Below are 24,619 nucleotides of genomic sequence, written 5' to 3'. Positions count from 1 at the left end.
TTAAAAACATCCACAGACTTTCATACGCCGTGCTAATAGAAATTCGAAATTAAAATTAAACAAATTAGCGGCCCAGTTTCCTTAATTGAACCGATGGCAGAATATTTTTCCCTTAAATTTTTTTTGTCTTTAACATGTAATTAAAAAATAATTGTATCGATTTTAAGATTAACAAAGTGAAAAAAAAATCGCATTACATTTCTAAAAAATCAAACTTATTTTTTTTATCGCTACGAATTGAAACATGTTTTGATAAATCAGATTCTACAATCTTTCCCTATAATATAGAAAAATAAAAATTTTCCTACATCATTTGTTCAATTCTATTTATCATAAAGTTGTGAAATTATTTTTTTAAAAAAAAGTTGAATTACCATTTAAACTTATATAAAATAAATTTAAATTATTGTTAATATAATATTCTTAAATTTCCACTGCGAGTCATTTTAATATTTAAAGGTTTAACATTATTATTCCAGTAAAATAAGCTTGGGTTCAAATTTTAGTAGGTATAGGTAATGTCAACATTTATGTAATATTTTTCTATCATTAAACCTTTTTTATATAGTCTGTAAAACAGATGTTTCTATATGATAAATCAACCTTCCATTTGTAGCAGACGATTTAAGATGTACTCAGCTGTTTTATTATTCTTTTTTATTCAAAAAAAATTATGCTTACGTATGATTAATACATTTTTCATTACGCCATTTAATGAATACAAAAGTCAATACAGCTTTCCAAATCTTGATAGAAATAAAGCTCATTTTTCAGATATATTAAATGAAAATCTGAGAAATATTATTGTGAAACAATCGTTTTTCTATCATTTTGCATTCCATCCAAAACCAGCGTCACAGAAATATCCTCACTTTTTGGATGTTTGGAGTACAGTACAGTTGATATTTTAGATATTAAACACCACATGCGCAATTAAGTTTGTCATGTGATTCTTGAATGACACGAATCACATGCTGTTTTTAACTTATTAATATTTGAGACGTAACTTTTGGTAGTTTTTTTTTTCTCCCATCATTCTAATATCTTTAGGTGAATTTTTTTGCCACTTCCAATGCCTTTCGAAACTTCAAATAACCTCAATTTGTATAAATTTGCAGATTTTTCAGTACAACATTTTATTTTTATCCCAACGAAACGGGTCTCTTTTTATTATGACTTCATTAATTTCTTATTTCTGTATTTACTCTCTTGTGCACGAAGTATACAAAAATAAATTTGTAATTATTCAAAAATTCGAATTCTTGATTTTGATGATCTTTACATTTCAGACTTCCTTGAAACCGAAAAACGCATTTTTTTGTATTATGTCAGTCTGTGTGTGAACATGTTTACTGAAAACTGCTTGAACCTAGATGGATATGGTCTTTATAGTTATTATTATATGATAGTATTATATTATTGTTTGTATATTTCTGTCAAAATTTGAACGAAATCAGCTTCTAGGGAATCCATCCATTCAGCTATCCATATGTAAGTTAACCCTTTCTAGAGCCGTGGGAAGTATGCTTCTCACCAAATTTATCAATCTTTGCATGAAATTTTGTAGGTTGGCTTAAGTTCTGACACATTTTTTTAGAAAGACAGAAACTTAGATGCTTCAGTTCTTTATCTCACACAAAATGATGTGTCTTGATTTGCTACTTGATTATTAATTAACCAAATTAATTAATTAATCAAATTAAATTTATCTAATAAGTTAAATGAATCCCTTTTCTTATTCTAATTTCAAGCCTAAAAATATTTTAACATAATATGACTAGAAAAAAATGGTCCTTTAAAGGGTTAAAATGATAACTACATAAAAGAGAGATAGATAGATAAAATTTGTTACACTGATTTAACATCTAATCTGTAAATATGCATCAAATTTAAAAACAAATCCGTCAAAGGATTGACCGTTTGTCGATCTGTATTTTCAGAAACATGTAAACACGATAACACGATTTTATTATTTTTATATAACGCAATAATTTAAAAATGTACCAAATTAAGTGAATGGAATTTGGTTCATAGTTTTAGCATCTGAAATGTAGATCTTATCGATTGTCGAATCACATCTTTCAAAAGGTTGAATCTTGATCGATGTGCATTTTCAAAAGCATTTAATGATGATAATTCATAAAAGTAATGGCATAAGCACATAAAATTTGATATGTGATCTTGTGACTTCAGTTATACTTTTGCGTCCAATTTGGCTTCAATTCGGTCGGAAAGCCAGCTGGAATCATCTTCCCAAAAACTTTCTAGCATACGATTTAATAAACTTGTCATGCCAGAGAAAGCCTTATATGGCAATGGAAGACAATAATTAAGAAATATAAACCTTTGGCGAGTATTTAGCATTTTCACTGAATCTGTCGTGTCATCTTTGGCGAGTTATTTGGCGATTTATCTCTGTTATTTGGTTAGTAGAATCCAAAATTCGAATTTGTGGTCTAGACACTTTTTTCTCAACCGATTGCAACAAAACTGTAAGTGTAGTCACAAACTCACGTTTCAAATTTGATGTATTTAAGTCATTGCGTTTTTGAAATTATTGCATTTACATATTTCTGATAGTACAGTTGTTGAATTTGACTCAAAATAATGACAGGTGTCTGCACTACAGATGTTAAATCTGTGTAGTGAACTTTATCAATCTAACTCTCTTCGTTTTGCATTTATTGTGTTAACTTATATTCGAGCAGCCGGATAGACGGACTTCCTCTCAACAGATTTTATTCAAAATTTGACACAAATCTACAAAATTGGTGCAAATACCTTATACCAAATTTCATCCATCTAGCTCAAAGCGATTTTGAATTATTTTTGTCAGATACAAATAGACAGACGGGCAATTTCCTAAAATGGGTTTTTCCAACTCAGTAATGTCTAAAACGTGGAAATTCATCAAAATATTGAGCTTAGATTTTTTGAAGATTGTTGTACTTTCTTTATGCGAGGAAGTAAAAAAGCATCTGCGTTAGGTTTTCTGATATTTGTGTAATGACCGCATCCCACCTATTAATCAACAAACAACTTACGCGAACAGACTTTTTATAAGCAATGTCCGTTAATGGCATAAGTTAAAAATACGCAGTTATATTCATTAGAAAGTATGGAACTAAGTTCCATTGAAAACCACTTCCGCTAGTTTATTTTGCTTTTTTATATTATTAGCCGCCTTTGGCGACCAGCCGGTTCGCCAATCTTAATGTTCGTTAAAATTTTAATAATTAAATATTTTATGCAATTCCAACTTTAATAGATTCTTCAGCAAAATATTTTAAAACTTCAAATTTTGATAGTCATATAATTCACTCATAATATTATAAAGGCCTTCAGTCATAACGTGATATGTATCTCTCTCATTTTCTGTTACCCCTCGTAGAATTTATGCTTTAAATTAAAGTGTAAATGATTAATCTGCAATGAATATAATATTTTTTACTGAAACAAAACATTTTTTTAATAATATGATTACTGATAATAGAGTCACTGAGCGTTTAAACTTTATGGGCACTAAAGAATATCTTTCTTAATTTATGTAATATCTCAAGAATTTGTCAACAAAATTTCTCAGATTCATCATAAACAGATCGATTAATTAACAATATTTAATTTTAAATGCATCAAACACTAAGAAAATAAAATAAATCGTTTAAAATAATCGGTCGAAAACAGGTTTAAAAAAACTTTTTAAAAAACGATGTACTTAAAACTATAAGCATATACAAAAAAATATATAACTAACATAAATACAATTTAATTACAAAAGCATGCAACTAACCTAAAAAGAATTTAAATCATTGAAAACAGGTTAAAAAAACTATTTAAAAAACGATGTATTTAAAACTATAAGCATATACAAAAAATATATAACTAAAATAAATACAATTTACTTACAAAAGCATGCAACTAACCTAAAAATAATTTAAATCATTCATTAAATCCGTCATGGTTGTCATGACAACAATCAGAACACAATGCGCATGCGTGAATTTTCTTCCCTAGTTACGGTAACGCAGATGCGTGAATTTTTCTACGCCAGTTGGGGTAACGCTATGCAGATTATACATTTTTAATTTCCTTTATTCTGTGTTATTTTAATTCAAAAGTACTTCAGAATGAATCTGAAACATGGATTAATTAACAATGTTTAATTTTAAATGCATCAAACATTAGGAAAATAAACAGAATCGTTTGAAATAATCCGCCGAAAAACATTTAACCCTAGCCTCATTACTGTTGGGAGAAAAAAATACTGAAGCCTTACTCATTTGGCGGTGGGAAAATGGAAGATTTTTTTGGCGAAAAAGTTAGCGGTGAGGAAAATGGAAGATTTTTTTGGCGGGAAAGTTAGTTTTTAATTAATAATTAAAATTTCAAAAAAAGGGACCCCAGGTGCACATCCCCGACCTCTAAGGTATACATGTACCAAATTCGGTAGCTGTATGTCAAATGACCTGGCCTGTAGAGCGCCAACACACACACACACACACACACACACATTGAGCTTTATTATAAGTATAGATATAGATTACGTTAGCACTATTTCGATTCTATAAGTGAGTCTTCACTATAATATAAAACAATCTTTCTTCACGCGAATGTGTATATAACTTTTTGATGATGGAAAAACAATTTTGTGATCTCGAAAGATCCAAATGCATTTTTACAATTTATTTAATAAAGTTTTAAATAATTAGATTGAAGTGTTGAAAGGATTTTTAATCTGAGTTACAGAGATTTTGGTAAATATTATTTCACGATGAGACGGTTTTCCAAAATTAATTATTTTCTAAGCTAATACCATTCGTGTTTTGCATTTCTACCTTGCATGTATTCTATTTGCCTGGCAGTTTATAAAACACATTAAAAAGACTCACTTTCTTTTGTTTAAATCGCCCGAGAGATTATAACAGAAATAACCTTGAGTTGAAAGATGTGAAAATGGGGCAATCAAACCGGTTTAAACCGATTTCTCCCATCTGGTTTATTGATTCAAGAAATCTTCTGCCAATATTCTGCAATTCTGACTGACCATGTTTATTTTTTATCTTATATTCGAAACCAGAATATTATTCATGATGCTAGATAGAAGACATTCAATAAGTCGTCCAAAGGAATTATTTTTTCTCTTTCTATCATTAGCCGCATTTTGCGACTCGTTGATTAGCCTACAATATTTGTTATTTTCATTTCAGTTGAATCTCTTAAGCGTAACTTTATATACATTTTTAATCGATGGAAATTTTAATTAAAATTTCAAAGAAAAAAATCGTTTTTTTTTAGTGAACATTTTGATAATACAAAGCATATTTCCGCCAAATTTCATTAGCGGTCTGCTCAATGGTCCACCAACACTTTTAGAAACGGACACATATTCTCTGTTATTATAATTAGAGATTTGATTGCTGCAAGACATTATTTGACCAATATGTATAAAATAAGCATAAAACTAAAAAAAAACTAGATATATATATATATATATTTTGTTATTTCTATTGTTAATCTAGATTCTTTTAGCAATTATTTATCTAATCTGTGCCATGCATTTGGAGGAATAATGACACTCATTTTAATTTTTAAAAAAAAACCCAGCTCGAATGGCCTCTCCCAAACTTTCTCGCATACTTTCTAGTAAACTCGTCGTGTCAGAGAGCGCCTTACATGGCATTGCCGTACAATAACTACGAAATATTATAAGGATTGCCTAAATGAAAAGTGTACACTTACGAGTGTATCAAAATGACTGCAGCTATAACAGCGCCACCAAACAGCGATATAAAGAGCGGTAGGAGATGTGCACTCCACACGGCGTCGAGCAATGAAAGCTGTTCGTATTCGAGGAAACTGATCGAAAGTAAAGTACACGGTTGCGTCCGGATCGGAACAACGCGCGGTAATATGGTTTCTGATTTTTCGACTGGCGTGGATCACTCTTGATTGGTTTCCTACCCCAAAGGAGCATTATTAATTCAACATAATACTGCAACACTCTGACTAAACTACAGAAAACAATCAAAAACAAACGGACAGGCCTTCTCACATAACAAGTGATCCTTCTCCATGGCAATCCCTCCCACACGTCTCCCTTGAAACCCAGACGACCTTAAAAGAATTCCGTTGGGAAGTGTTGGAAAAACCACCGTACAGTCCGGATTTATCACCCTGTGACTTCCACATCTTTGGTTCATTTAAGGGAGCATTACAGGGGACACGTTTCTACTCGGACGGCGAAGTGAAGGTCGATGTGCAGGACTTCCTCAAGAATCGATCACCATCTTTCTACAGTAGAGGCATAGATGCTATCTAAACGATGGGACCTGTATTACAAGGCTCGTGGCAATTTCTTTTGATTTCTAATAAAGGTATTATTTATATTCAACTTGGCCACTTTTCATTTGGGAAACCCTTATAACTTTTAACGAGAAAGTAGCATTTTCACCTGACCAGCATGCTAGTTCAGGTGTCGTCCTCATCATCTGACCTCGGCTCAAAATTACGAAGTCCGTCCCAGAATAACCCTAGTGTTGCTTTAAAACGAGACTTTAATATAAGTAAACCGAATTAAACTAAACCAGGCACTATGATATTTGATACATGGTTGGTGGAATGGTTATAACGCAGCTTGAAGACTGAATTTTAAAATTTAATGTTTAACAGTTTTTGCTTAATTTTAATCTTGTTTTTTTGTAATGATTTAATTTCAATGGCATGCGATCTTTCGGGAAATTTAAATGCAATTAATGAATGCGATTAATGAAAAAATCAATGTGTATTCTTCTTTGATCATAAATTACCAGACAGTAAAGTCAATAAATATTAGAAAATAAGGTTTTGAAAAAGATATAAAAAGTGCAGCAGCTCCATAGACCCAACGAGCGAATTGTTGCTGGTTGTACTGTCTGTACTGTGGAAAATATTGAGGAAAATAATAGCATCGTATTACGGTTTCAAAGACGCATTGAATAAATATTTGATTTAAAAATTCTAAATATGCAACGATAAAATTAATTATCTTATATGAATATTTGTATTCGAGACATATCTAAAATTAATACATTCAAAAGAATAAAAAATAGATTAATTAACAAATATCCACGCTCCTTTTGAAGATATACTTTAAAGTAGTAAAAATTTTGAAGATAGGTACGAATAAATATTTTTAAGGAAAAGGAAGTTGAAGACAAAATATGTCTTTAAAATAAGAATTAACTATCAAATGTAGTAACGAAACCGGCCTCGAAAACTGGCCAGACATCACGTGATTGCTTGATGGATAAATAGTCCTACGCACATGCGCGAAGTGGACATCCAGTTTTACATTTTAGGAAAAACTCTGTGCTAGTTAATTTGTAAAATAACTAAACATTAATAATCTTGCACTATTTCAAGGATTTTTTTGTATTAAAATGAATGTAAGTAACTTGTGCATTTTCACTATTTTTTTAAATATTTGTTTATTTAAATTTTTTGAAAATGAAATCTTTTTATGAGAGTTTTTCCTATTACGCTATTTAATGCAATTTTTTTTTTAACTAGCATTCTATTGTTTAAATAGAATAAATCCAGAAAACGTGAATTAGAATTGAAAATTAATACAATGCAAATGACCTTCCTTTCTATTGTTTTAATAAATAGAATATGTTAGCATTGTCCTAGTATAATGTATTATAAAAATAGAGTAATATATTGCAATAATGTTAACATTTTTCTTTAATTATAACACTTATTCTATCAGTATTCATATTTATGATGAACTCCAATGGAACACTGTCCTCCAATGGAAAGGTCCATGTATTCGATGCATAGAACATGTACAAGACGAAATTAAAACAACACGTTTACATGGATCACAATTCGAAGAAACAATAAACACAAAGTTTTATTACAATGATTTAACCGAAATTAAATAATCAGTATCTCCGATGACTAGGAAAAAAATATAGTATTGGCAAGCGTAAAGGGAAAAAGTTTTTTTTTCCAGATATTTATAGTATATTTTTACCGAGTAATTTATTGACTAACAAGGCTGCATAACAAAAATTATATATGTATTTATTTCTATTAAAAGTTTTAGAATGGATAAAAGGAAAAAAAATCATTTATTTTCCTTATTACTTAATATAAAATGTTGTGATAGGTTTTTTTCAACTTTATCTTTACGATTAATAAAGTTTTACTGAACTGCTTTATTTTTATATTTAACCCTTTAAAGGGCCATTTTTTTTCTAGTCATATTATATTAAAATATTTTTAGGCTTGAAATTAGAATAAGAAAAGGGATTCATTTAGCTTATTAGATAAATTTAATTTGATTCATTAATTAATTTAGTTAATTAATAATTAAGTAACAAATCAAAACACATCATTTTCTCTGAGATAAAGAACTGAAGCCTCTAAGTTTCTGACTTACTAAAAAGATTTGTCAAAACTGATGCCAACCTATATAATTTCCTACAAAGATTGATAAATTTGGTGGGAAGCATACTTCCCACGGCCCTAGAAAGGGTTAAGATACAGTAGAACCTCGCTTAAGAAGCATAATTAATTAAGCAATTTTACTCTAATGCGAAACACTTGTTAAGCTAAAGAATTTTTTTCCATACGAATCAATGTTAAATAGGACATAGAGTTTCATTACTAAAAATTATAAAACAAATTATATGTTATATTATATTAAAAATTAATATAATAATATTTAAAAAAATGTTAATGTAATTTATTGTTTAAAATGCATGCTTTTTTATAAAAAAAATTGTCTAAAGATATTTGTCTTTTGCTACTTTTCAAAATTTTGTAACATGCATAATAATAATTTGTAACATGCACAAATTTGTAACAAAGCATGCAAATAAATTTGTAACATGCATAGTTACTGACTTATCAAGGTGCTGCTTCTCAAAATACGATGCTATAATTTACCTTTTTTTTGCATCTGCTTAATTTCATTGGAAGGTTGTTTACTCTATTACATGCTCATTTTTTTCTTTCCTAATCAAATCTCCTTCGCAAATTTTTACTATGACACAAAATGAAGCTCCATGAAGTCTTCAATACTCCATAATACTTTTTTCTTAACTTCAGCCCATAACTTTCATATTTCTAGGTGACTTCGACTATCATAGTTTTTCTTTCAACAATTGCTGTCATGTCTGCTGTGCCTGTTGACGAAGCCGGGAAGCGTAAGTCCTTTCAGATATTAAAATTTTATTAATATTTCATTCTATTCTATTCTTGACTTGAATGATTGAATAATGCGATATTTATCTAGTGAATGCCGAAAGGTTACAGTTAGCAAATGCAAAAGTACTTGAGAGCTTTAAAAAAAACATGAGTAGATGGGTCTTGGGATAAGTTGTATGAAAAGCTTGATTTCAAAATTTTCACTACGTTTGTTTTTGAGAGTGAAATGGCGTTTTTGATATTTCAATCAAAAATGGAATTTGGTGGAGGACAGATGATCTTTGTTTACTTATCTACACGTCATGAGCTTTCAGATGAAATAAAAATTGATTAAATATGAATTGTGTATGAGGCTGTAAAACTTGTACTTTGATTTTCACAACTATTTTAAATATATTGATAAACAAAATCGGTGAAATCGACCTAGTTGTTAATGCTGGGGACTCTAAAAGTTTCATCTCGGAGTTTCTCACGAAAATACAAAGTGGTGGAAGCAAGATAATCATTGATGATGTATCTAAGGATTATGAGCTTTCATTTGAATTAAAAATGGGCAGAATCGGCATTTATTAGAGCTGGGAATTCTTTCATGTCCCCCCTCCTCGGATAATATACAGTGAAGCTATGTTTTTGAGATTTCTCTAGAAAATGCGGACTTGTGAGGGCGAAAGTTAATGATACATCTAGAAATCGAAAGTTTTATATGAAACAAAAATGAGGTGAACAGGACCTGTAGTTGGAACTGAGAATAGTTCTTTGGTTTCTCCTAATCCTTTTTAATATATAGAGATATTTACATTCTTTATATATAGTTTATAAAATTAAAAGCTGTTTCAATATTTCACGCTTTTATGAATTTTGCCTTAAGATTTAAACTTTTGGATAAAAATTATTGCCTTGCGTTTTAATATACTAACAAAAGCATACTTTTGAAAATCTCTTTTATTATTTTCAACAGTTTAGGTTTTAATATATTTCATAATTATTTCTTCTTATTATTATTATATTTCCAAATTTATTCCCAATTCCCATTTTTCAAATTGAACCAAAACTAAACAAAATTAAAAATTTATTGATAATTAATTTGCATTAAATATTAAAATTATTGCCGGCGTCCTGGCATAGGGTAGCGCATCTTCCCCGAGCTCTGGCCGTCCCTGGTTCGAATCCCGGTTCGGGCATGATTGTTCTTCATCTGTGTTCCATCTGTGAGGTGTGTGAATGTGCCCCCCCCCTGTAAAAAGGGGCTGTACAAGCGATTGTGTGAGTTTCGTCTTCGTATGAGCTAGAAGTCAGACTTCTGCCCTCGAGTACTCAGAGGTCTTTACCCTCAGAAGCTACTGCACTCACTTTCCGTGGTAACGCGGACACGACATCATCATCATTAAAATTATTGTTATATTATTATTGTATATCAAGGTTATTTATTGTCATCGGGAATATAAAACTGTGTAAAATTTTACAAATCTAACACACAGGAAATGAGGAAAAATCTTCGATAAAATGTGGGCTTAAAAAGCATGAACCAGATAAAAATTAAATAAAAATCTGCAAAAACTGTTAATTTTTTTAAAAAAAATTTGTAATTAACTGCATCTTTTATATTTCATTCCAGGGCAGTTGGAAAGTTCAAAAAATAGCACACGTCCATCCTTACGATGTCTACCAAATTATGAGTTCAGATGCCGTGATTTTAGTAAGTGCATTGATTACTTTCAAGTATGTGACGATAAAAAAGACTGCGATGACGGGTCAGACGAAGCGAAATGTGATAAAGGTGAATACACTGTTCTTTTATTTAAATTATTAAAAAAATCATTGTAAATTAGACTCTCGATTAGACTCTGTGTAAATTGCCTTCAGATATCTTCATTTATCTAAATCATAGGTTCCCAAAGTGGTCCAGGTGGACCCCCAGGGGTCCATAGGAGACCACACGGGGGTCCACGTAGACGTGAAAAGAAAACAGGGGTTCACAAGTTGTAAGTGGGGGTCCACGAAAAATTTTCTGGTTTTCATAATAAAGAACAAAAATTTTGGATTGGATTTACCTATCAACGTAGGTAGGTAGCATCATTCACTAGGTAGGTACTCAGAAATATTCGAGACTCAGTTCAAACACAGAATTAAGTAGAACAATAGATAATAGTACAAGTGTACACCACATGTCGAGACTTCCAAAGTGCCGCCCGTGCGCCCGCTCGTCCGGGATGCTTGTTTAGACCTGCAAAGAGATGAAATACGACTTGCGCTGTGCTACTTTTTTGAAACTGAAAATGTGCTACTTTTTTTTTCTTCTTAAAACCCCCAATTTAGGGTGATATTTTTTAGGAGTTTTGAGAATACAGTAGAAATGTAGCAGCAGGGGGTCTACCGAAAATAGTAAAACTTTGAAAGTAGTCCACGAGAAAAAAAAGTTTGGGAACTTCTGATCTAAATCATTGTATCATTGTATATTCATACATTGTGTTCACACCTATATGAATCTACAGATCGATAATGGTCACTGCGTTAATGAAATTGGTACAAATCTATAATATAGATGGTGGAGCCTTATACTAAATTTCAGCCTCTTTTATTTTTATATTTACATGTTCAGATGTACTGGATAGATAGGCAGGCAAACTTCCTGAGAACAGATTTTATCCGAAATAAGATAGAAATCTACAATTTCATTGTTTCTTTTTTGATCCTTCGTGTTCATACACAAATCAATGTTTCCTTCTTTATAGAGAAAGCAGCGGTGGCCTGGTGGTAAGTTCTCTTTTCGGAACCGGAGGATTTCAGGTTCGTGACCCGATTCCACCGAAGAATCATCATGTGAGTGGGTCTGGTGCACTCTAAATCCGTCCGGGGCAAACGTCCTCCCCCTGGTGTGGTGCAGTATGGTGTGGAGAGGGAGGGGGAGAAGCTCAGGTGTCATCCTCGTCATCTGAAACTTACTTAAAAAAGAGCTTATATTTAAGACTAAAGCAATCAAAAATTCTATTTTTTGCAATTTTACATGAAAAAATAATACATGCTTCTAACATAAATCTAACATTTTTCACAGGCGTTGTAATCGCTCCAGGCTCTTATGTAATGTCTACTTGAGTTGTCGTTGTCAATATCTCCCTTTTTCTTCTTTTCTCCATGGATCATGCATTCATATAATCATACAACCATGCTTTTACTTCAATATATCATGCATGGATACAATCATGTTCTTACCCCTGCATTACATTCCGTATGCATTGATGTCTGTCTATGGATCATGCATAGAGGCTAATATGTACCATTCAAAGATCATAAACGGATGTAATCATTTTCCCAACTGATCATGCAGGAATTCACTCATGCTTTGACGTCTCACATGAGTACAATCATTTTTCCAGTGTTCCAAGATAAAATATTTAATACAAAGAGGAGGCCATAAATTCGTTCAGATTTCAAAACTTTATACTAAATGAAATATTTTTCGGAAAATTTTCACGAAAGTATTCTCAAGACCAAAGTTCTTCTCGGGTTTCAATCTGGTGATCAAGAGGGCCACACACAATATCTATTTATCACCTGATGATTGGGATTTCAGTGAGAAAGTTCAATAGGAAAGTCTTGACTTTGCATACAAAATGAGGAAGGACTCCAACTTGCATGAATATGATTACAGGTAACGCATATAAGTTCAACAATGCAGGCACAACAAAGTCAGGCAAAAGTGTAACATATCGTTCCGATTTTTCCTGCCGGTTACAGAACAAAAAAGACAAAATAAAAGATATAGTGAAAATCAAATCGAATAGTTGCATGAGAGGAATTCGATGGATTGTTAAAATAATCACGAGGATTAGACATCCCCCAGGTAAGACTGTTTTTGCGTATTGACGCCACCATGCAATGAAATGTGGGCTTCACGCTCCCGTATAATATTCTGCAACCATTGTGGATCGTGTTTCGTTTGTACCAATGCTCTCTCCAATCGAGGGGGGATATCTCAGATATGAGGATAAGAAGCTTCTGTCCTGGTGGTTGGCTTTCGCCAATCGGTTGTATATAGAAATAATGGGGTTGACTGCCTCCTACGATGACAGACCATGCTTCCCACGGGAATGGTTGTATAGTGGTTGATGATGGTTCATATGACTCAACCTTAGTTCCCGCCAATGTTGTTGTGGTGGTACAGCTTTACAAAATGGACTTATAATGACAATTAGAGGAACTGCGAATTCATGTGATTTCCTAGGAATATTGGCTCAGTTTAATTTCGATTAAATCACTAAAGTACAGTAGAATATTCACATTACCTCAACCAAATATTTTTAAACATCGAATTGTCATAGATATTTAACCCGAATTGTATTAGCAGTCTTACACCTATTCTATATAATCTGTACATACATCTATTGAATGGATATTGCATCTGATAATTTAATTGTAAGCATAATTGTCATTTTTGTTTCATCTTTCCATAGAACCTTGTGCTGGCGTGGGTCGCAGGGTATGTTTCCGAACAAATCACAGCTGTTTCAGACATGCCCAATGCCCTGGGACAATGAGATGTTGTAGTGATGATAGTTGTGGCAATAGATGTCGTCGGGTTTGAGGGTTGGCGATTGATACATGTGAAAGATTATGCACGGAAAGACATGGAATGAACAAATTCTGACAACCCTTTAGGACTTGGAGAATTTCCGAAGACTATTTCCAATAACAAGATAATTTTTCCCTTATTGGTGTAAAAGAATCTATTCTTTACCAAATGAATTTTAATAGCTCATGCACACAATAATACAACACAAATTACACGAAATAAATTTCTTTATACAGCTGTCTGGAGTGTTTTATTATTAACTTAGCCTCTGGGTATTACCTAATATCGAGGACAAATACACGGTAAAAGCAAACACGAGCTACCATTGCAGCTTATGAAATAGTCCTGAATACTATATTCTTAATATAATTTAAAAATTTTTTGAAACATTTAAAAATAATTCTTTTTAAATACAACAATTACTATCATAGATAATGCAGTTCATTAGTGCTTCCTATTGATAATACATAGATGCAATCCTACTCAGTAATCCATGCTTCATGCAAGGATGCAATCATGCTCTTACCTCAATGGCTGATGCATACATGCAATCAAGGTCTCCCATGCATCATGCATGAAGGAAATCATGCTACCATCAACTACTTCAAAGGATATAAGCATGTTCCTGTAATTGCTATTGAAACACCGGTTTGTTAGAGTTTAAATCAAAATATTATTAATCAAAGAGAAAAAATTTGCATTATAAAGTTATAAATATTTGATGAACTTTTGCAGTGAGGTTTTCAGAATGATATAATACGTTAGTTAGATATGAAATAAATTTCCCTTTTTCAATACAATAATTATTATCCTGTATAAGGCAGTTCATTAGAGCTCACCATTGATAATACATTGATACAATCTTGTTCTTTCTACCGTGCTTCATGTAAGGATGCAATGATGCTCTTTTATACATGGCTGATTCATAGATGCAATAAAATTCTCGTATGCATCATGCGTAAAGGAAATTGCGCTACCATATATTACTTCAAAGGATATAAGCGTGTTGCTCTAAATACTATTGAAGAACCGATTTTTTAGCATGTAAATAAAAATAATATTAATCTAAGAGGAAATATTTTCATCGAAAAGTTGTAAATATTAAATGTCCATATGCGGTGAGGTTCAAAATGAATAAGTTAATTAGATCAGAAATAAATTTCCTCTTGTCAATTACTATTCTGGATAATGCTCATGAGGAAGCTCATAACTCATTAGGACGCTCCATCCATTGATATTGCATAGGTGCTCCATGTTTCATGCAAAGATGTATTCATACTCTTATTTGCATGGTTGAGGAATAGATATAATCAAATTCTCCCATGCATCATGCATGAGGGAAATCAAGCTACTTGAAAGGATATAAGCATGTTCCTGTAACTGCTATTGAAGCACCGGTTTATTTAGCGTTTAAATAAAAATATTATTGATCTAAGAGGAATGATTTTACATTAAAAAGTTTTAAATATTTAATGAATCTCTACAGCGAGTTAGAGAGTGATATAATAAATTAATTAGATATGGAATGAATTTCCCCTTTTCAAAACAATAATTACTATCCCGGATAATGCCGCTCGTTAGGAGTTTTCATTGATTAAACATAACTGTAATCCCGCTCCTTCCTCCATGCTTCATGCAAACAAGCAATCATGCTCTTACCCCCTGGTTGATGTATACCTAATAAAATTCTGCCATGCATCATGCTTGAAGGAACTCATTATATAATCAACTATTTCAAAGGTTCTTACCATGTTAGTATAACAAATATTGAAACACTGGTTTCTTAGAATTTAAATAAAAGAATTTAATTAATCTAAGAGGAAAAATTTACATTAAAATATTTAAATATTTATCGAATCTATGCACTGAGATGTAAGAAATAAATTTAAAAAAAAGTACTTCATTGTATGTCGTTGTTGCTCATTGATTTCGAGTTCTCTTACCAAAAAAACTGTAGCGAAAATTGTTGTAATATTCGTCTCTATCCAGCATATCACTATATAAAAGGAAAGCCAAAGATAATGATTCTAAAGAAATATATGAATCGGCATTAAGAAAATCTAAAATATATAAACGAATTAACTTTGGTTGAGCCTTTAGGGCTTACAGTACCTCCAAAGTATATTTCCAAGAAAAAGAGAATTCTTCCATTAATGGAACAAAATGAACAGATTCCTCATTACTGGATTCTTTGGAAAATATATGCATGCAAGGGTTAAGCTTTACAAAATGGACGTATATTTACAATTAGAGGAAGTGCGAATTCTTGTGATTTCCTCAGAGTATTGGCTCAGTTTAATTTCGATTAAATCACTTAGGTACAGCTGAATATTCACATTACCTCAACCAAATATTTTTAAACATCGAATTGTCATAGATACTTAACCCGAATTATATTAGCAGTCTTACACTTATTCTATATAATCTGTTCAGTAATCTATTTAATGGATATTGCATCTGATAATTTAATTGTAAGCATAATGGTAATTTTTGTTCCATCTTTCCATAGAACCTTGTCCTGGCGCCGGTGTCATTGCATGTTTCCGGACAGATCACGACTGTTTCACACATGGGGACTGCTTTAGTACAATGAGATGTTGTAGAGATGATGGTTGTGGCAATAAATGTCGCCGGCAGTGAGGGTTGGCGGATTGATACATGTGAAAGATTATGCACAAATGGAAGGAACAAATTCTGACATCCCTTTAGGACTTGGAGAATTTCCGAACACTATTTCCAATAACCAGATAATTTTTCCCTTATTGGTGTAAAAGAATCGATTCTTTACCAAATGAATTTTAATAGCTCATGCACACAATAATGCAACACAAATTACACGAAATAAATTTCTTTATACGGCTGTCTGGAGTGTTTTATTATTAACTTAACCTCTGGGTATTACCTAATATCGAGGACAAATACACGGTAAAAGCAAACACGAGCTAAAGTTGAAGCTTATTAAATAGTCCTGAATACTATGTTCTTAATATAACTAAAAAATTGTGAAACATTTCAAAAGAATTTTTTTTAAATGCAATAATTACTGTTGTAGATAATATAGTTCATTAGTGCTCTCCATTTATAATTAATAGATGCAATCATTCTCTTACCTCAATGGCTGATGCATACATGCAATCAAGGTCTCCCATGCATCATGCATAAAGGAAATCATGCTACCATCAACTACTTCAAAGGATATAAGCATGTTCCTGTAATTGCTATTGAAGCATCGGTTTGTTAGAATTTAAATAAAAAAAAAATAGATATTTAACGTATCTGTACAGTGAGGAGTAGAATGATATAATAAATTGATTAGATTAGGAATACATTTCCCTTTTTCAGGACAATAATTGCTATCCTGGATAACGCAGCTCATTAACACTCTTCAGTGATATTGCAAAGATGCAATCATGTTTTTTCTTCCATGCGTCAAGCAAGGTTGCCATCGTGCTCTTATCTCCATGGTTAATGCATAGATGCAATCAAATTCTCCTAAGCATTATGCATAAAGGAAATCATGCTTGCATCCACTATTTAAAAGGTTCTAATAATGCTCCTATAACTGCTATTGAAACACCGGTTTGTTTGCATTTAAATAAAAATATTATTTTTCTAAGAGGAAAAATCAGCATTAAAAAGTTGTAAATACTTAACAAACCTATACATGAGATTTGCAATGATATAGGAATTTAATTAGATCAGGAACAAATTTTTAAAAGTACTTATTTGTGAAAATAGTAATCAATTTTTAAAAGAATCTGATTGAAATGTTTGTAATTTTATTCAAGTTATATAAAAGTTGATAACTTGTAAAAAATTCAAATCTATGTCTGCCATATTTTTTTAAAAAGTGGACTTTGTTGAAAAACGATTATAAGTACTTCTTTATCAGTCAGAATTTAGGGACAGAAAATAGCATTCTGTCCTGAAAATGTAGCTCTGCGATCTCAAATAGTATCATAATAGTCCATGTTTTTTTTAAGATGATTAAAATATATTTGGCGATAAATTTTTTTCTCAATTATCTGGCCTGATTTTATTTTCTGATAAAATGAATTCCATACGCAAGTGAACGTTGCATTTTACTCTTTTTTTCCCGAGAATCAAATGCCACAAAGAAAGACTGTTTTCTTATTTAAATTTAATTTCTGCCGCTATTTTTTAAAATATCGACCATTATGATACTATTTGAGACAGGACACGAAGTAAAATTTGGATGAAGTCTGTCAAGGGAAAATTGTCTTAATTTCAATTAAAATTCGTCATAATTTTAATTAATTATTTTGCATAAAAATGGAGAAAATCTAAAAAGAAATGGTGCAATATTTATTGTGAAATAATTTGTCCGGAAATTATTACGGAATCAGGGCAAAATTTGTATTTATTTGTAATTAAATAAATATTTAATAGACATTTAAACTTTCAGAAGTTGGTAATATTATTTCTTTTATCTTAAACAATATCTGTATATTAATGGTATTAATAATATCTGCATATTATCTTAAGTAATATTATCTTTAAATTATAAATCTTAAAATATAATATTGCCTCAATATCTTAGCGATGCATTCTGTTTGAAATTTTCAGAAAACTCGAAACACACATCCCCCAAAACTCTCTACAGTTCCGTAAGATGAATCCGTTTTACAGCGAAAAATGCTCATATAAGAGGTTAAAATTAAATTTACTTACAGATAAGTTAAAATTACAATTATATTCAACTAAAAATACTTGGCTGACAAAGACAATTAAATATCAATATAAATAATTTTCGAGTTTTATTGAAAATTAGCATTTTTTCAAAAGTAATAAAAATAACTGCATAACAAGTGTTCTCATACTTTCGGTAGTTATATTTTAAAGAAACAAACATTTCTAAAAAGAATAAAATAAAAAGCATTTCGCAGAAAATGTTCTTGAATTCTGTCGCTTCCACGATTAAAATGTAAATTAACATGAAGTTCGAAGCAAGAAACCGGCACGAAAACAGGTCAGACTTCACGTGAAGCTTTCATTTATAATCAGACTCTTAGCGCATGCGCGGGATAGACATCCTGTTACACAGTAGTAAGAAACGTTAACGCTTAGTTTATTCGCGGAATGGCCAAACTTTACTAGTATTTCAACTTTTTATGTTTCTCATCAAAATGCACGTAAGTATTTTGCTATATCTTTTTCTTTTCATTCGTTTCTTTTTCTTCTTTTTTTTATTTAAAAATGTAGTATTTTTATTAAAATTTCTTTTTGAAAATCTGCTATATTAAATATGATGTCATTGCGTCTCAAAAAAAAAAAAAAAAAAAAGAAAAAAAAGAAAGAAAAGAAAAGAAAAACGTCGTGGCAAGATGGAAGGCAAAGGTAGTTTGGTTCTAAGTTTATCTGGCAACATAAATTATTGATGTTAGAAATGTCAAAATTAGAGCGTGAAAATCACTTTTCAGCCCGTAATTTCTAAGGTATTGTAGTTATAGAAAATTATAAATGCAAAAGTTGTTCGGCTAAATAAGGCGCTAATTTGTCTAATTGGATTGATTTCCCTATCTTCAATTTTAAGAAAGTTATAGCAAAATAAAAATTTTAAACATTCTTTCAATCTCAAACAATGAATGGAAGGCGTGTTCTTTTATCGATTTTTACAATATAGCAGATTTATTAATTTCTTCTTGAATTTTAAGGCGAACGGACAGATAGATAAACTGAGAAGGGTTAAGTGCAAAAGTTGATAGAATTCTGCAATTTTAATGTTATAAACCGCATACAATATTTCATTCATCTAGCTCTGCTCATATCATTATTGCGTGCGGAGACTGGCTGATAACCATATTCCATAAATGCTTTTTTTTTTTATTCAGAGAAATGGCTTTAACAATGCTTCCATTTTGTGTATTTTATATATAAGAATCCTCTATTGTGGTGCGGAAGCTTGGAGGAAAGGGTGTCAACTGAGATGTCATCGTCGTCGTCTGAGTGAGATTGAAAATAAAGAGGCCCATCCCTTCTCAAAATAGTTCTAGTATTGCTTCAAAGTGGGCTTTAATATCACTACACTAATTCGTATGCAAGAAAATAAAAAAATCTCGATTTCAAATAAAAGGTCCTATTTTTTTATACCGATACTTATTTCAAACTATAAATAAATAAATATTGCCTAAAAATAATTGAAAGAAAAGGTCTTCTTCCCAAATCTTTTTATATATATTAGATTTCTGATAGAAGTGCAGTTTAAATTAATTGTTATCTAAAAACGAAGAAAAGATAGACTGAGTAATCCACAAAGATTTTGAGATTATTTCGTTGCATTGTATCTTCTTGAGCAAGTTGAAGAAGTCAACTTTGGAAGTATGTCTATGTGTTCGTCCGTGTTAATGAGAATTCTACGCAACAAAAATGAAATAATCTAATAAATAGATAAGATTTGTGACATTTTGCATTCAACAAAACTGTAGTTCTGCCTCAAATTTCGAATCAATCTATCAGTGCGAAATATTTTTTAATATTTTTCTATTTAATTTAACTTGTTACATGTTTGTAACGAAGAAATACTGCAATCGATTTTGAAGAGTTTTTCAGAATTTTAATTCGATTTTTAAATTATTAAAAATTAATCAAAATTTTAATGTCCTTCTGTATATACTATATTTAAGCCATATAATTTTTTTTAAGTGATTAAGTTTGCAATGATACTAATTTTATTTCAATTCACCAATCCTTGACTTTCGAATCTTGGATACTATTAACCGCATGTCAGGGATTAATCGTCATAAAACTCGCCAAGGATGACACAATAGATGCATTAAAAATGCTAAATTCGCCCCAAAAGTTAATATTTCGTAGCTATTGTACGCCAAAGCCATGCAAGGCGTTCTCTGGCATCACAAGTCTATTAAAGTGTATGATAGAACGTTTTAGAGAGACCACTCCGGCTGGCTTTAATTGGCCTTCCTTATATTATTTTTTATAGATGTTGTAAGTTACAACTGATTAAATGGAAATATTGTAATATTCCTATATCTAAAATAAAAACGTAATTTGTGTATATTTTAGTTGTATAATAGAAAAATAAATCCAAGATGAAAAAGTAGTCTCTATTATTTAGGTATTTCATTACCATCTTTATGGCAACCATCATATGTGATTTGAAAACATGATACAAAGTGTATCATGTTGAATTTAATTTAATATCTTTTATTTAGTCTTTTACATCTATAACTTATTTGCTTCCGCTTGAATTTTTTTTAACTTCAGAACTTTTTTTACCTTTTTTTTCTAGAGGATTGCAATTATTACAGTTCTTCTTTCTACAATTACTGTCTTATCTGCAATAACTGTTGCGGAAATCCGTGGAGGTAAGTCTGTCTCATTCAACTTATTCAGTTACTCTTTTTATTTTACTGTTTAATAGCCATATCTAAATAAAAAACCAATAGTAATTTGTGGCATACCACGTCAATTCACCGTGGAAGTAGAGCAAATTATAATGCTAAACTGCAAAGGGATAAATTTATCTATAACTAAATTTTACATTATTTAATTTCGAATCATTTAAGAATTATTGAACATTTAGATTATTGATTTAATAAAGGTTTATTGGTAGTAAATTAGCTATTTTATAAATTATTTTTGCACTTCTTTCAAAAGACTGTTGTTTTAAATTTTTATTACACCTTCATAACTGAACATCATTGTATTTAAACTTAAAATTTCACTTCCATATGCAGTATTATTTCCAGATGAACTTAATTTAATTAAACCAGATTTTTCAGGACTTGATTATTGATTGGTAAAACAGTTAAACATTTATATCTGTAACAAAAGATAAAAAACTTAAATTTAATGCTAATAAATATATTTGCTGGAATTTTATTAATTTCTATAATATTTCCAAAAACACTGTTATAAACATTGATAGAATATGTAATAACAAAAATTATATCCATAAACAAATCAAACACTTCGGAAATGACACTATAATCGTAAAATTCCAGAAATATTAACTTTTTTAAATAATTAACCAAAAGATTGTATATTAAAGTGATGTTGGCATAATATATATTCTTGTAGAAGTGTTCATCAATTCAGCAGGAATTTTTAATATCCATTTTTTTTCTAGCTACTTATTTATTACAAATTTTTTAAATGATTTTTTTCAACTTGTATTTTGATCAAATTTTTCTAACAATTTTACTAACATTCTTTTGGCAACAAAGTATGAAAATTTTTAATTTAACTTGAAGTAAACATTCAGTCAAAGCTATGTCACCCCAATACATTTCTTAGGCATTGTCCTTGGTATTTTTCCTATTCTATTTTTTTTAGCTTTTTTTCTATTTTTTTTTTTTTTTTTTTTTTTTTTTTGTGATGAAGCAAAGAATAGAAATGGCTAATTTTTGATCATTGGATTAGTATTCATTGCTTGTTTCTGTGTTAAGAATAAAACAAAATTTCTTGACTTAAAGGGCCAACATTGTCTGCAGAAGACGCTAAAATTGTTTCATACGATCGCATTCATTTAATTTCCAAGTTGATACATTAATACGCTTTAACTGCAAATATTTTCGAATTTTGTCTTTCCATTTGATACTAATTTATACTTTATTTACATAGCTGTGTTAAAATTGCAATATACGGGCCGTTTATAGATTTAGTATTACTTATATACAGAAACAGAAATAGAACAATATAGAAAGGTAACAAATTTCTTACCAAATCCATAAAAGGGTTGACCGTCAGTCTGTTTGTATTTTCGCTTGCATGTAAGATGAAAAACGTATCGACATAGATTAATGAATTACATTAATCTTGTGTGTTGTTGGTAAATGATATTTTTGAAGTTTGATATGCGATATTTTTACTAACATTATAATTATATGTAAAATTTTGATTTCAATTGGTCGAAAAAAAAGGCGTCCATAATTTTATCCTGATCCAATTCCCACTTTTTATTTAATTATTTCTAACACGCGTTTAATAATATTGCTGATTCATTGATTCCAACATACATTGGGAACGAATGGATAAAAATGCCCAACGCCTACACATACCTTTAAAAGATACCTGAGATTTCCTTGTCTAAGTCGGCACGTGGCAAAGAAATCTCTGTCAGAATCTCATAGTAAAATCACTGAAGGGACAAACTGTGTCGCGATGTAGACTGACGCATCTCTTATCGCTTTTTTCCTGTACATAATATGTCTCCCATTGTAAAATAAATTAAAGATACATTTGACAAATTTTTCCTTTTTGAAATGAAGCACGTATGTCAAAAAATATTAGTTAACAGACTGTTTCATTTCAGTGCCAAGATCGTCGATAAATTCGGATAATTCAAGTATATTCTGTAACCCTTTTACTGAATTCAAGTGTTATAATGACAGCAAATGCATTTCTAAATATCTAGTATGTGACGGAAAGAAAGATTGTGAGGACAGCTCAGACGAACAGGCGTGCAATGTAGGTGAGTACAGATTTTGAATTTGTATAAAATTTTAAACTTTTTTTAAAAAAATGCAATTTTTGGAAACTGAAATTTTTTATGAGAGTTTTATTTTTATGTGGAAAATCGAATTTTGGTAGGTACTTACTTTCTTTATATATGAATATAAACCAGAATAACAACTTTTTTTCCCTCGAAATCCAATTCGGTTCGTTGCACAAAACCTGTCATTCAATATCCTATTTTATCTTTTAAATGTCGTAATACCATAGACCGTATTTTAAACTGATTTTTTCGGTTACAACTTTAAAGTGTTATTTTGAAAATGAGGGCTGCAAACAATATATGATTTGAAATTAGGAAATGGGTCTAATGTATAATAAACGAAAATAATTTTGACAACAAAATTTTATTCAATATTGTGGAAAAATATAATTTAAAATATCTGACTGCCTTTTTTTCCTAATTTATTTATAACAAATTTTCTACCCTGGACTTTTTAAAAATATAAAATTGATATATGTACTTCGCTCTTTAATTTACTGGACTTTCTTAATTTCCACTCCTAAATTTTCTAACATATCTAAAGAGGTATATTAGAACATTTATTTTATTATTTTAGATATATTAGTATTTAATTTGTTTTTAGGGATATCTAGATAAATTTATTTTAAATATGGAAAAAAGTAGTGGAATTTCCTTAAATATTCGAATATTTAAAAGTTGAAGTATAGTAATGAAAGTTTTTCCATTTTATTTTCTCAGCAAATTGTCCTGAACGGCCTTTGATAGTATGCCGCCATGCGCTTCACAAGTGTTTCAGTGATGCCGAATGCGATAATCCTAAGATATGTTGTCATGAAAATTGCGGAAATACCTGTCGTGATCCTGTGTATTACCCTACAAATGGTCGAAGAGTCGTTCCACGTTATCCAAAAAACAAGGATTTATCATCTTCGCTTGAACCCGTAGGACTTACAGAATCTCCGAAGAATATTTCTGAGAACTAGTGACCCCTTACGTAATGTAACAAAAGAGCAGAATTTCTTTTTTTCATAGGACTTTCTGTAGCAAGAACAGAGAATGATGTAACACAAACTTCAAAGAATAAACTTCTTTTATAAAATGCATTATATATTGATAATTCTATAACCAAAATTCAGCTTAAATGTTAATTGATAAAAGTTTCAAAAATATCACTCTGAAGTTCACATTCTCGCCTTCCAAAGTATATAGATGCCAAATTTAGGTATTTGTAGGATAAATGTTGTAGCTTCTAGAGCGTCAACACACACACACACATACACACAAACTATTGGAAGTAATCAGTGATGATACATGATTGCAACCAAACTGGTATATCTATTGTAATGTCCTGATCTAGATTGATCAAATAACGAAGCAGAATTTCCGGACAATTCTTT

At 30.6% G+C, this 24,619-nt stretch overlaps 2 protein-coding genes across 3 annotated transcripts; both read left to right on the top strand.

Annotated features, from left to right (window-relative positions):
• Nucleotides 1-7,296: 7,296 nt before the first annotated feature.
• Nucleotides 7,297-16,561, top strand: LOC129988149 (LDL receptor repeat-containing protein egg-1-like). Of its 2 annotated transcripts, none has more exons than XM_056096299.1 (4): nt 7,297-7,424; nt 9,116-9,191; nt 10,808-10,969; nt 16,272-16,561. In XM_056096299.1, exons 1-4 carry the CDS (start codon nt 7,419-7,421, stop codon nt 16,400-16,402), a joined length of 375 nt encoding a protein of 124 aa, XP_055952274.1. In that variant the 5' UTR covers nt 7,297-7,418; the 3' UTR covers nt 16,403-16,561. The 2 variants fall into 2 exon arrangements, with proteins under 2 accessions (XP_055952274.1, XP_055952273.1); XM_056096298.1 differs by lacking the exon at nt 16,272-16,561 and adding an exon at nt 13,644-14,001 and having other exon boundaries at nt 7,298-7,424.
• Nucleotides 16,562-18,738: 2,177 nt separating this feature from the next.
• On the top strand, nt 18,739-24,325 carry LOC129988873 (WAP four-disulfide core domain protein 5-like). The gene is made up of 4 exons (XM_056097149.1): nt 18,739-18,915; nt 21,033-21,108; nt 23,058-23,216; nt 23,961-24,325. The coding sequence occupies exons 1-4, from the start codon at nt 18,895-18,897 to the stop codon at nt 24,203-24,205; spliced, it is 501 nt and encodes a 166-aa protein (XP_055953124.1). The 5' UTR covers nt 18,739-18,894; the 3' UTR covers nt 24,206-24,325.
• The last annotated feature ends 294 nt before the right edge of the window (nt 24,326-24,619 follow it).

The sequence above is a fragment of the Argiope bruennichi genome, chromosome 10, assembly GCF_947563725.1.
Source record: "Argiope bruennichi chromosome 10, qqArgBrue1.1, whole genome shotgun sequence".
NCBI lineage: Eukaryota > Metazoa > Arthropoda > Arachnida > Araneae > Araneidae > Argiope > Argiope bruennichi.
The sequence above is the reverse complement of the archived record's forward strand: the minus strand, read 5'-3'. Positions and strand labels throughout refer to the sequence as shown.

Bases quoted from the DNA above. Each gene is read 5' to 3' on its own strand.
- LOC129988873 (XM_056097149.1), top strand. From the start codon at position 18,895: ATGTTTCTCATCAAAATGCAC. The intron at 18,916-21,032 runs GTAAGTATTTTG...TTTTTTTTCTAG, and splicing joins TGTTTCTCATCAAAATGCAC to AGGATTGCAATTATTACAGT. The intron at 23,217-23,960 runs GTGAGTACAGAT...TTATTTTCTCAG, and splicing joins CGAACAGGCGTGCAATGTAG to CAAATTGTCCTGAACGGCCT.
- LOC129988149 (XM_056096299.1), top strand. The intron at 9,192-10,807 runs GTAAGTCCTTTC...ATTTCATTCCAG, and splicing joins TGTTGACGAAGCCGGGAAGC to GGCAGTTGGAAAGTTCAAAA. The intron at 10,970-16,271 runs GTGAATACACTG...ATCTTTCCATAG, and splicing joins CGAAGCGAAATGTGATAAAG to AACCTTGTCCTGGCGCCGGT.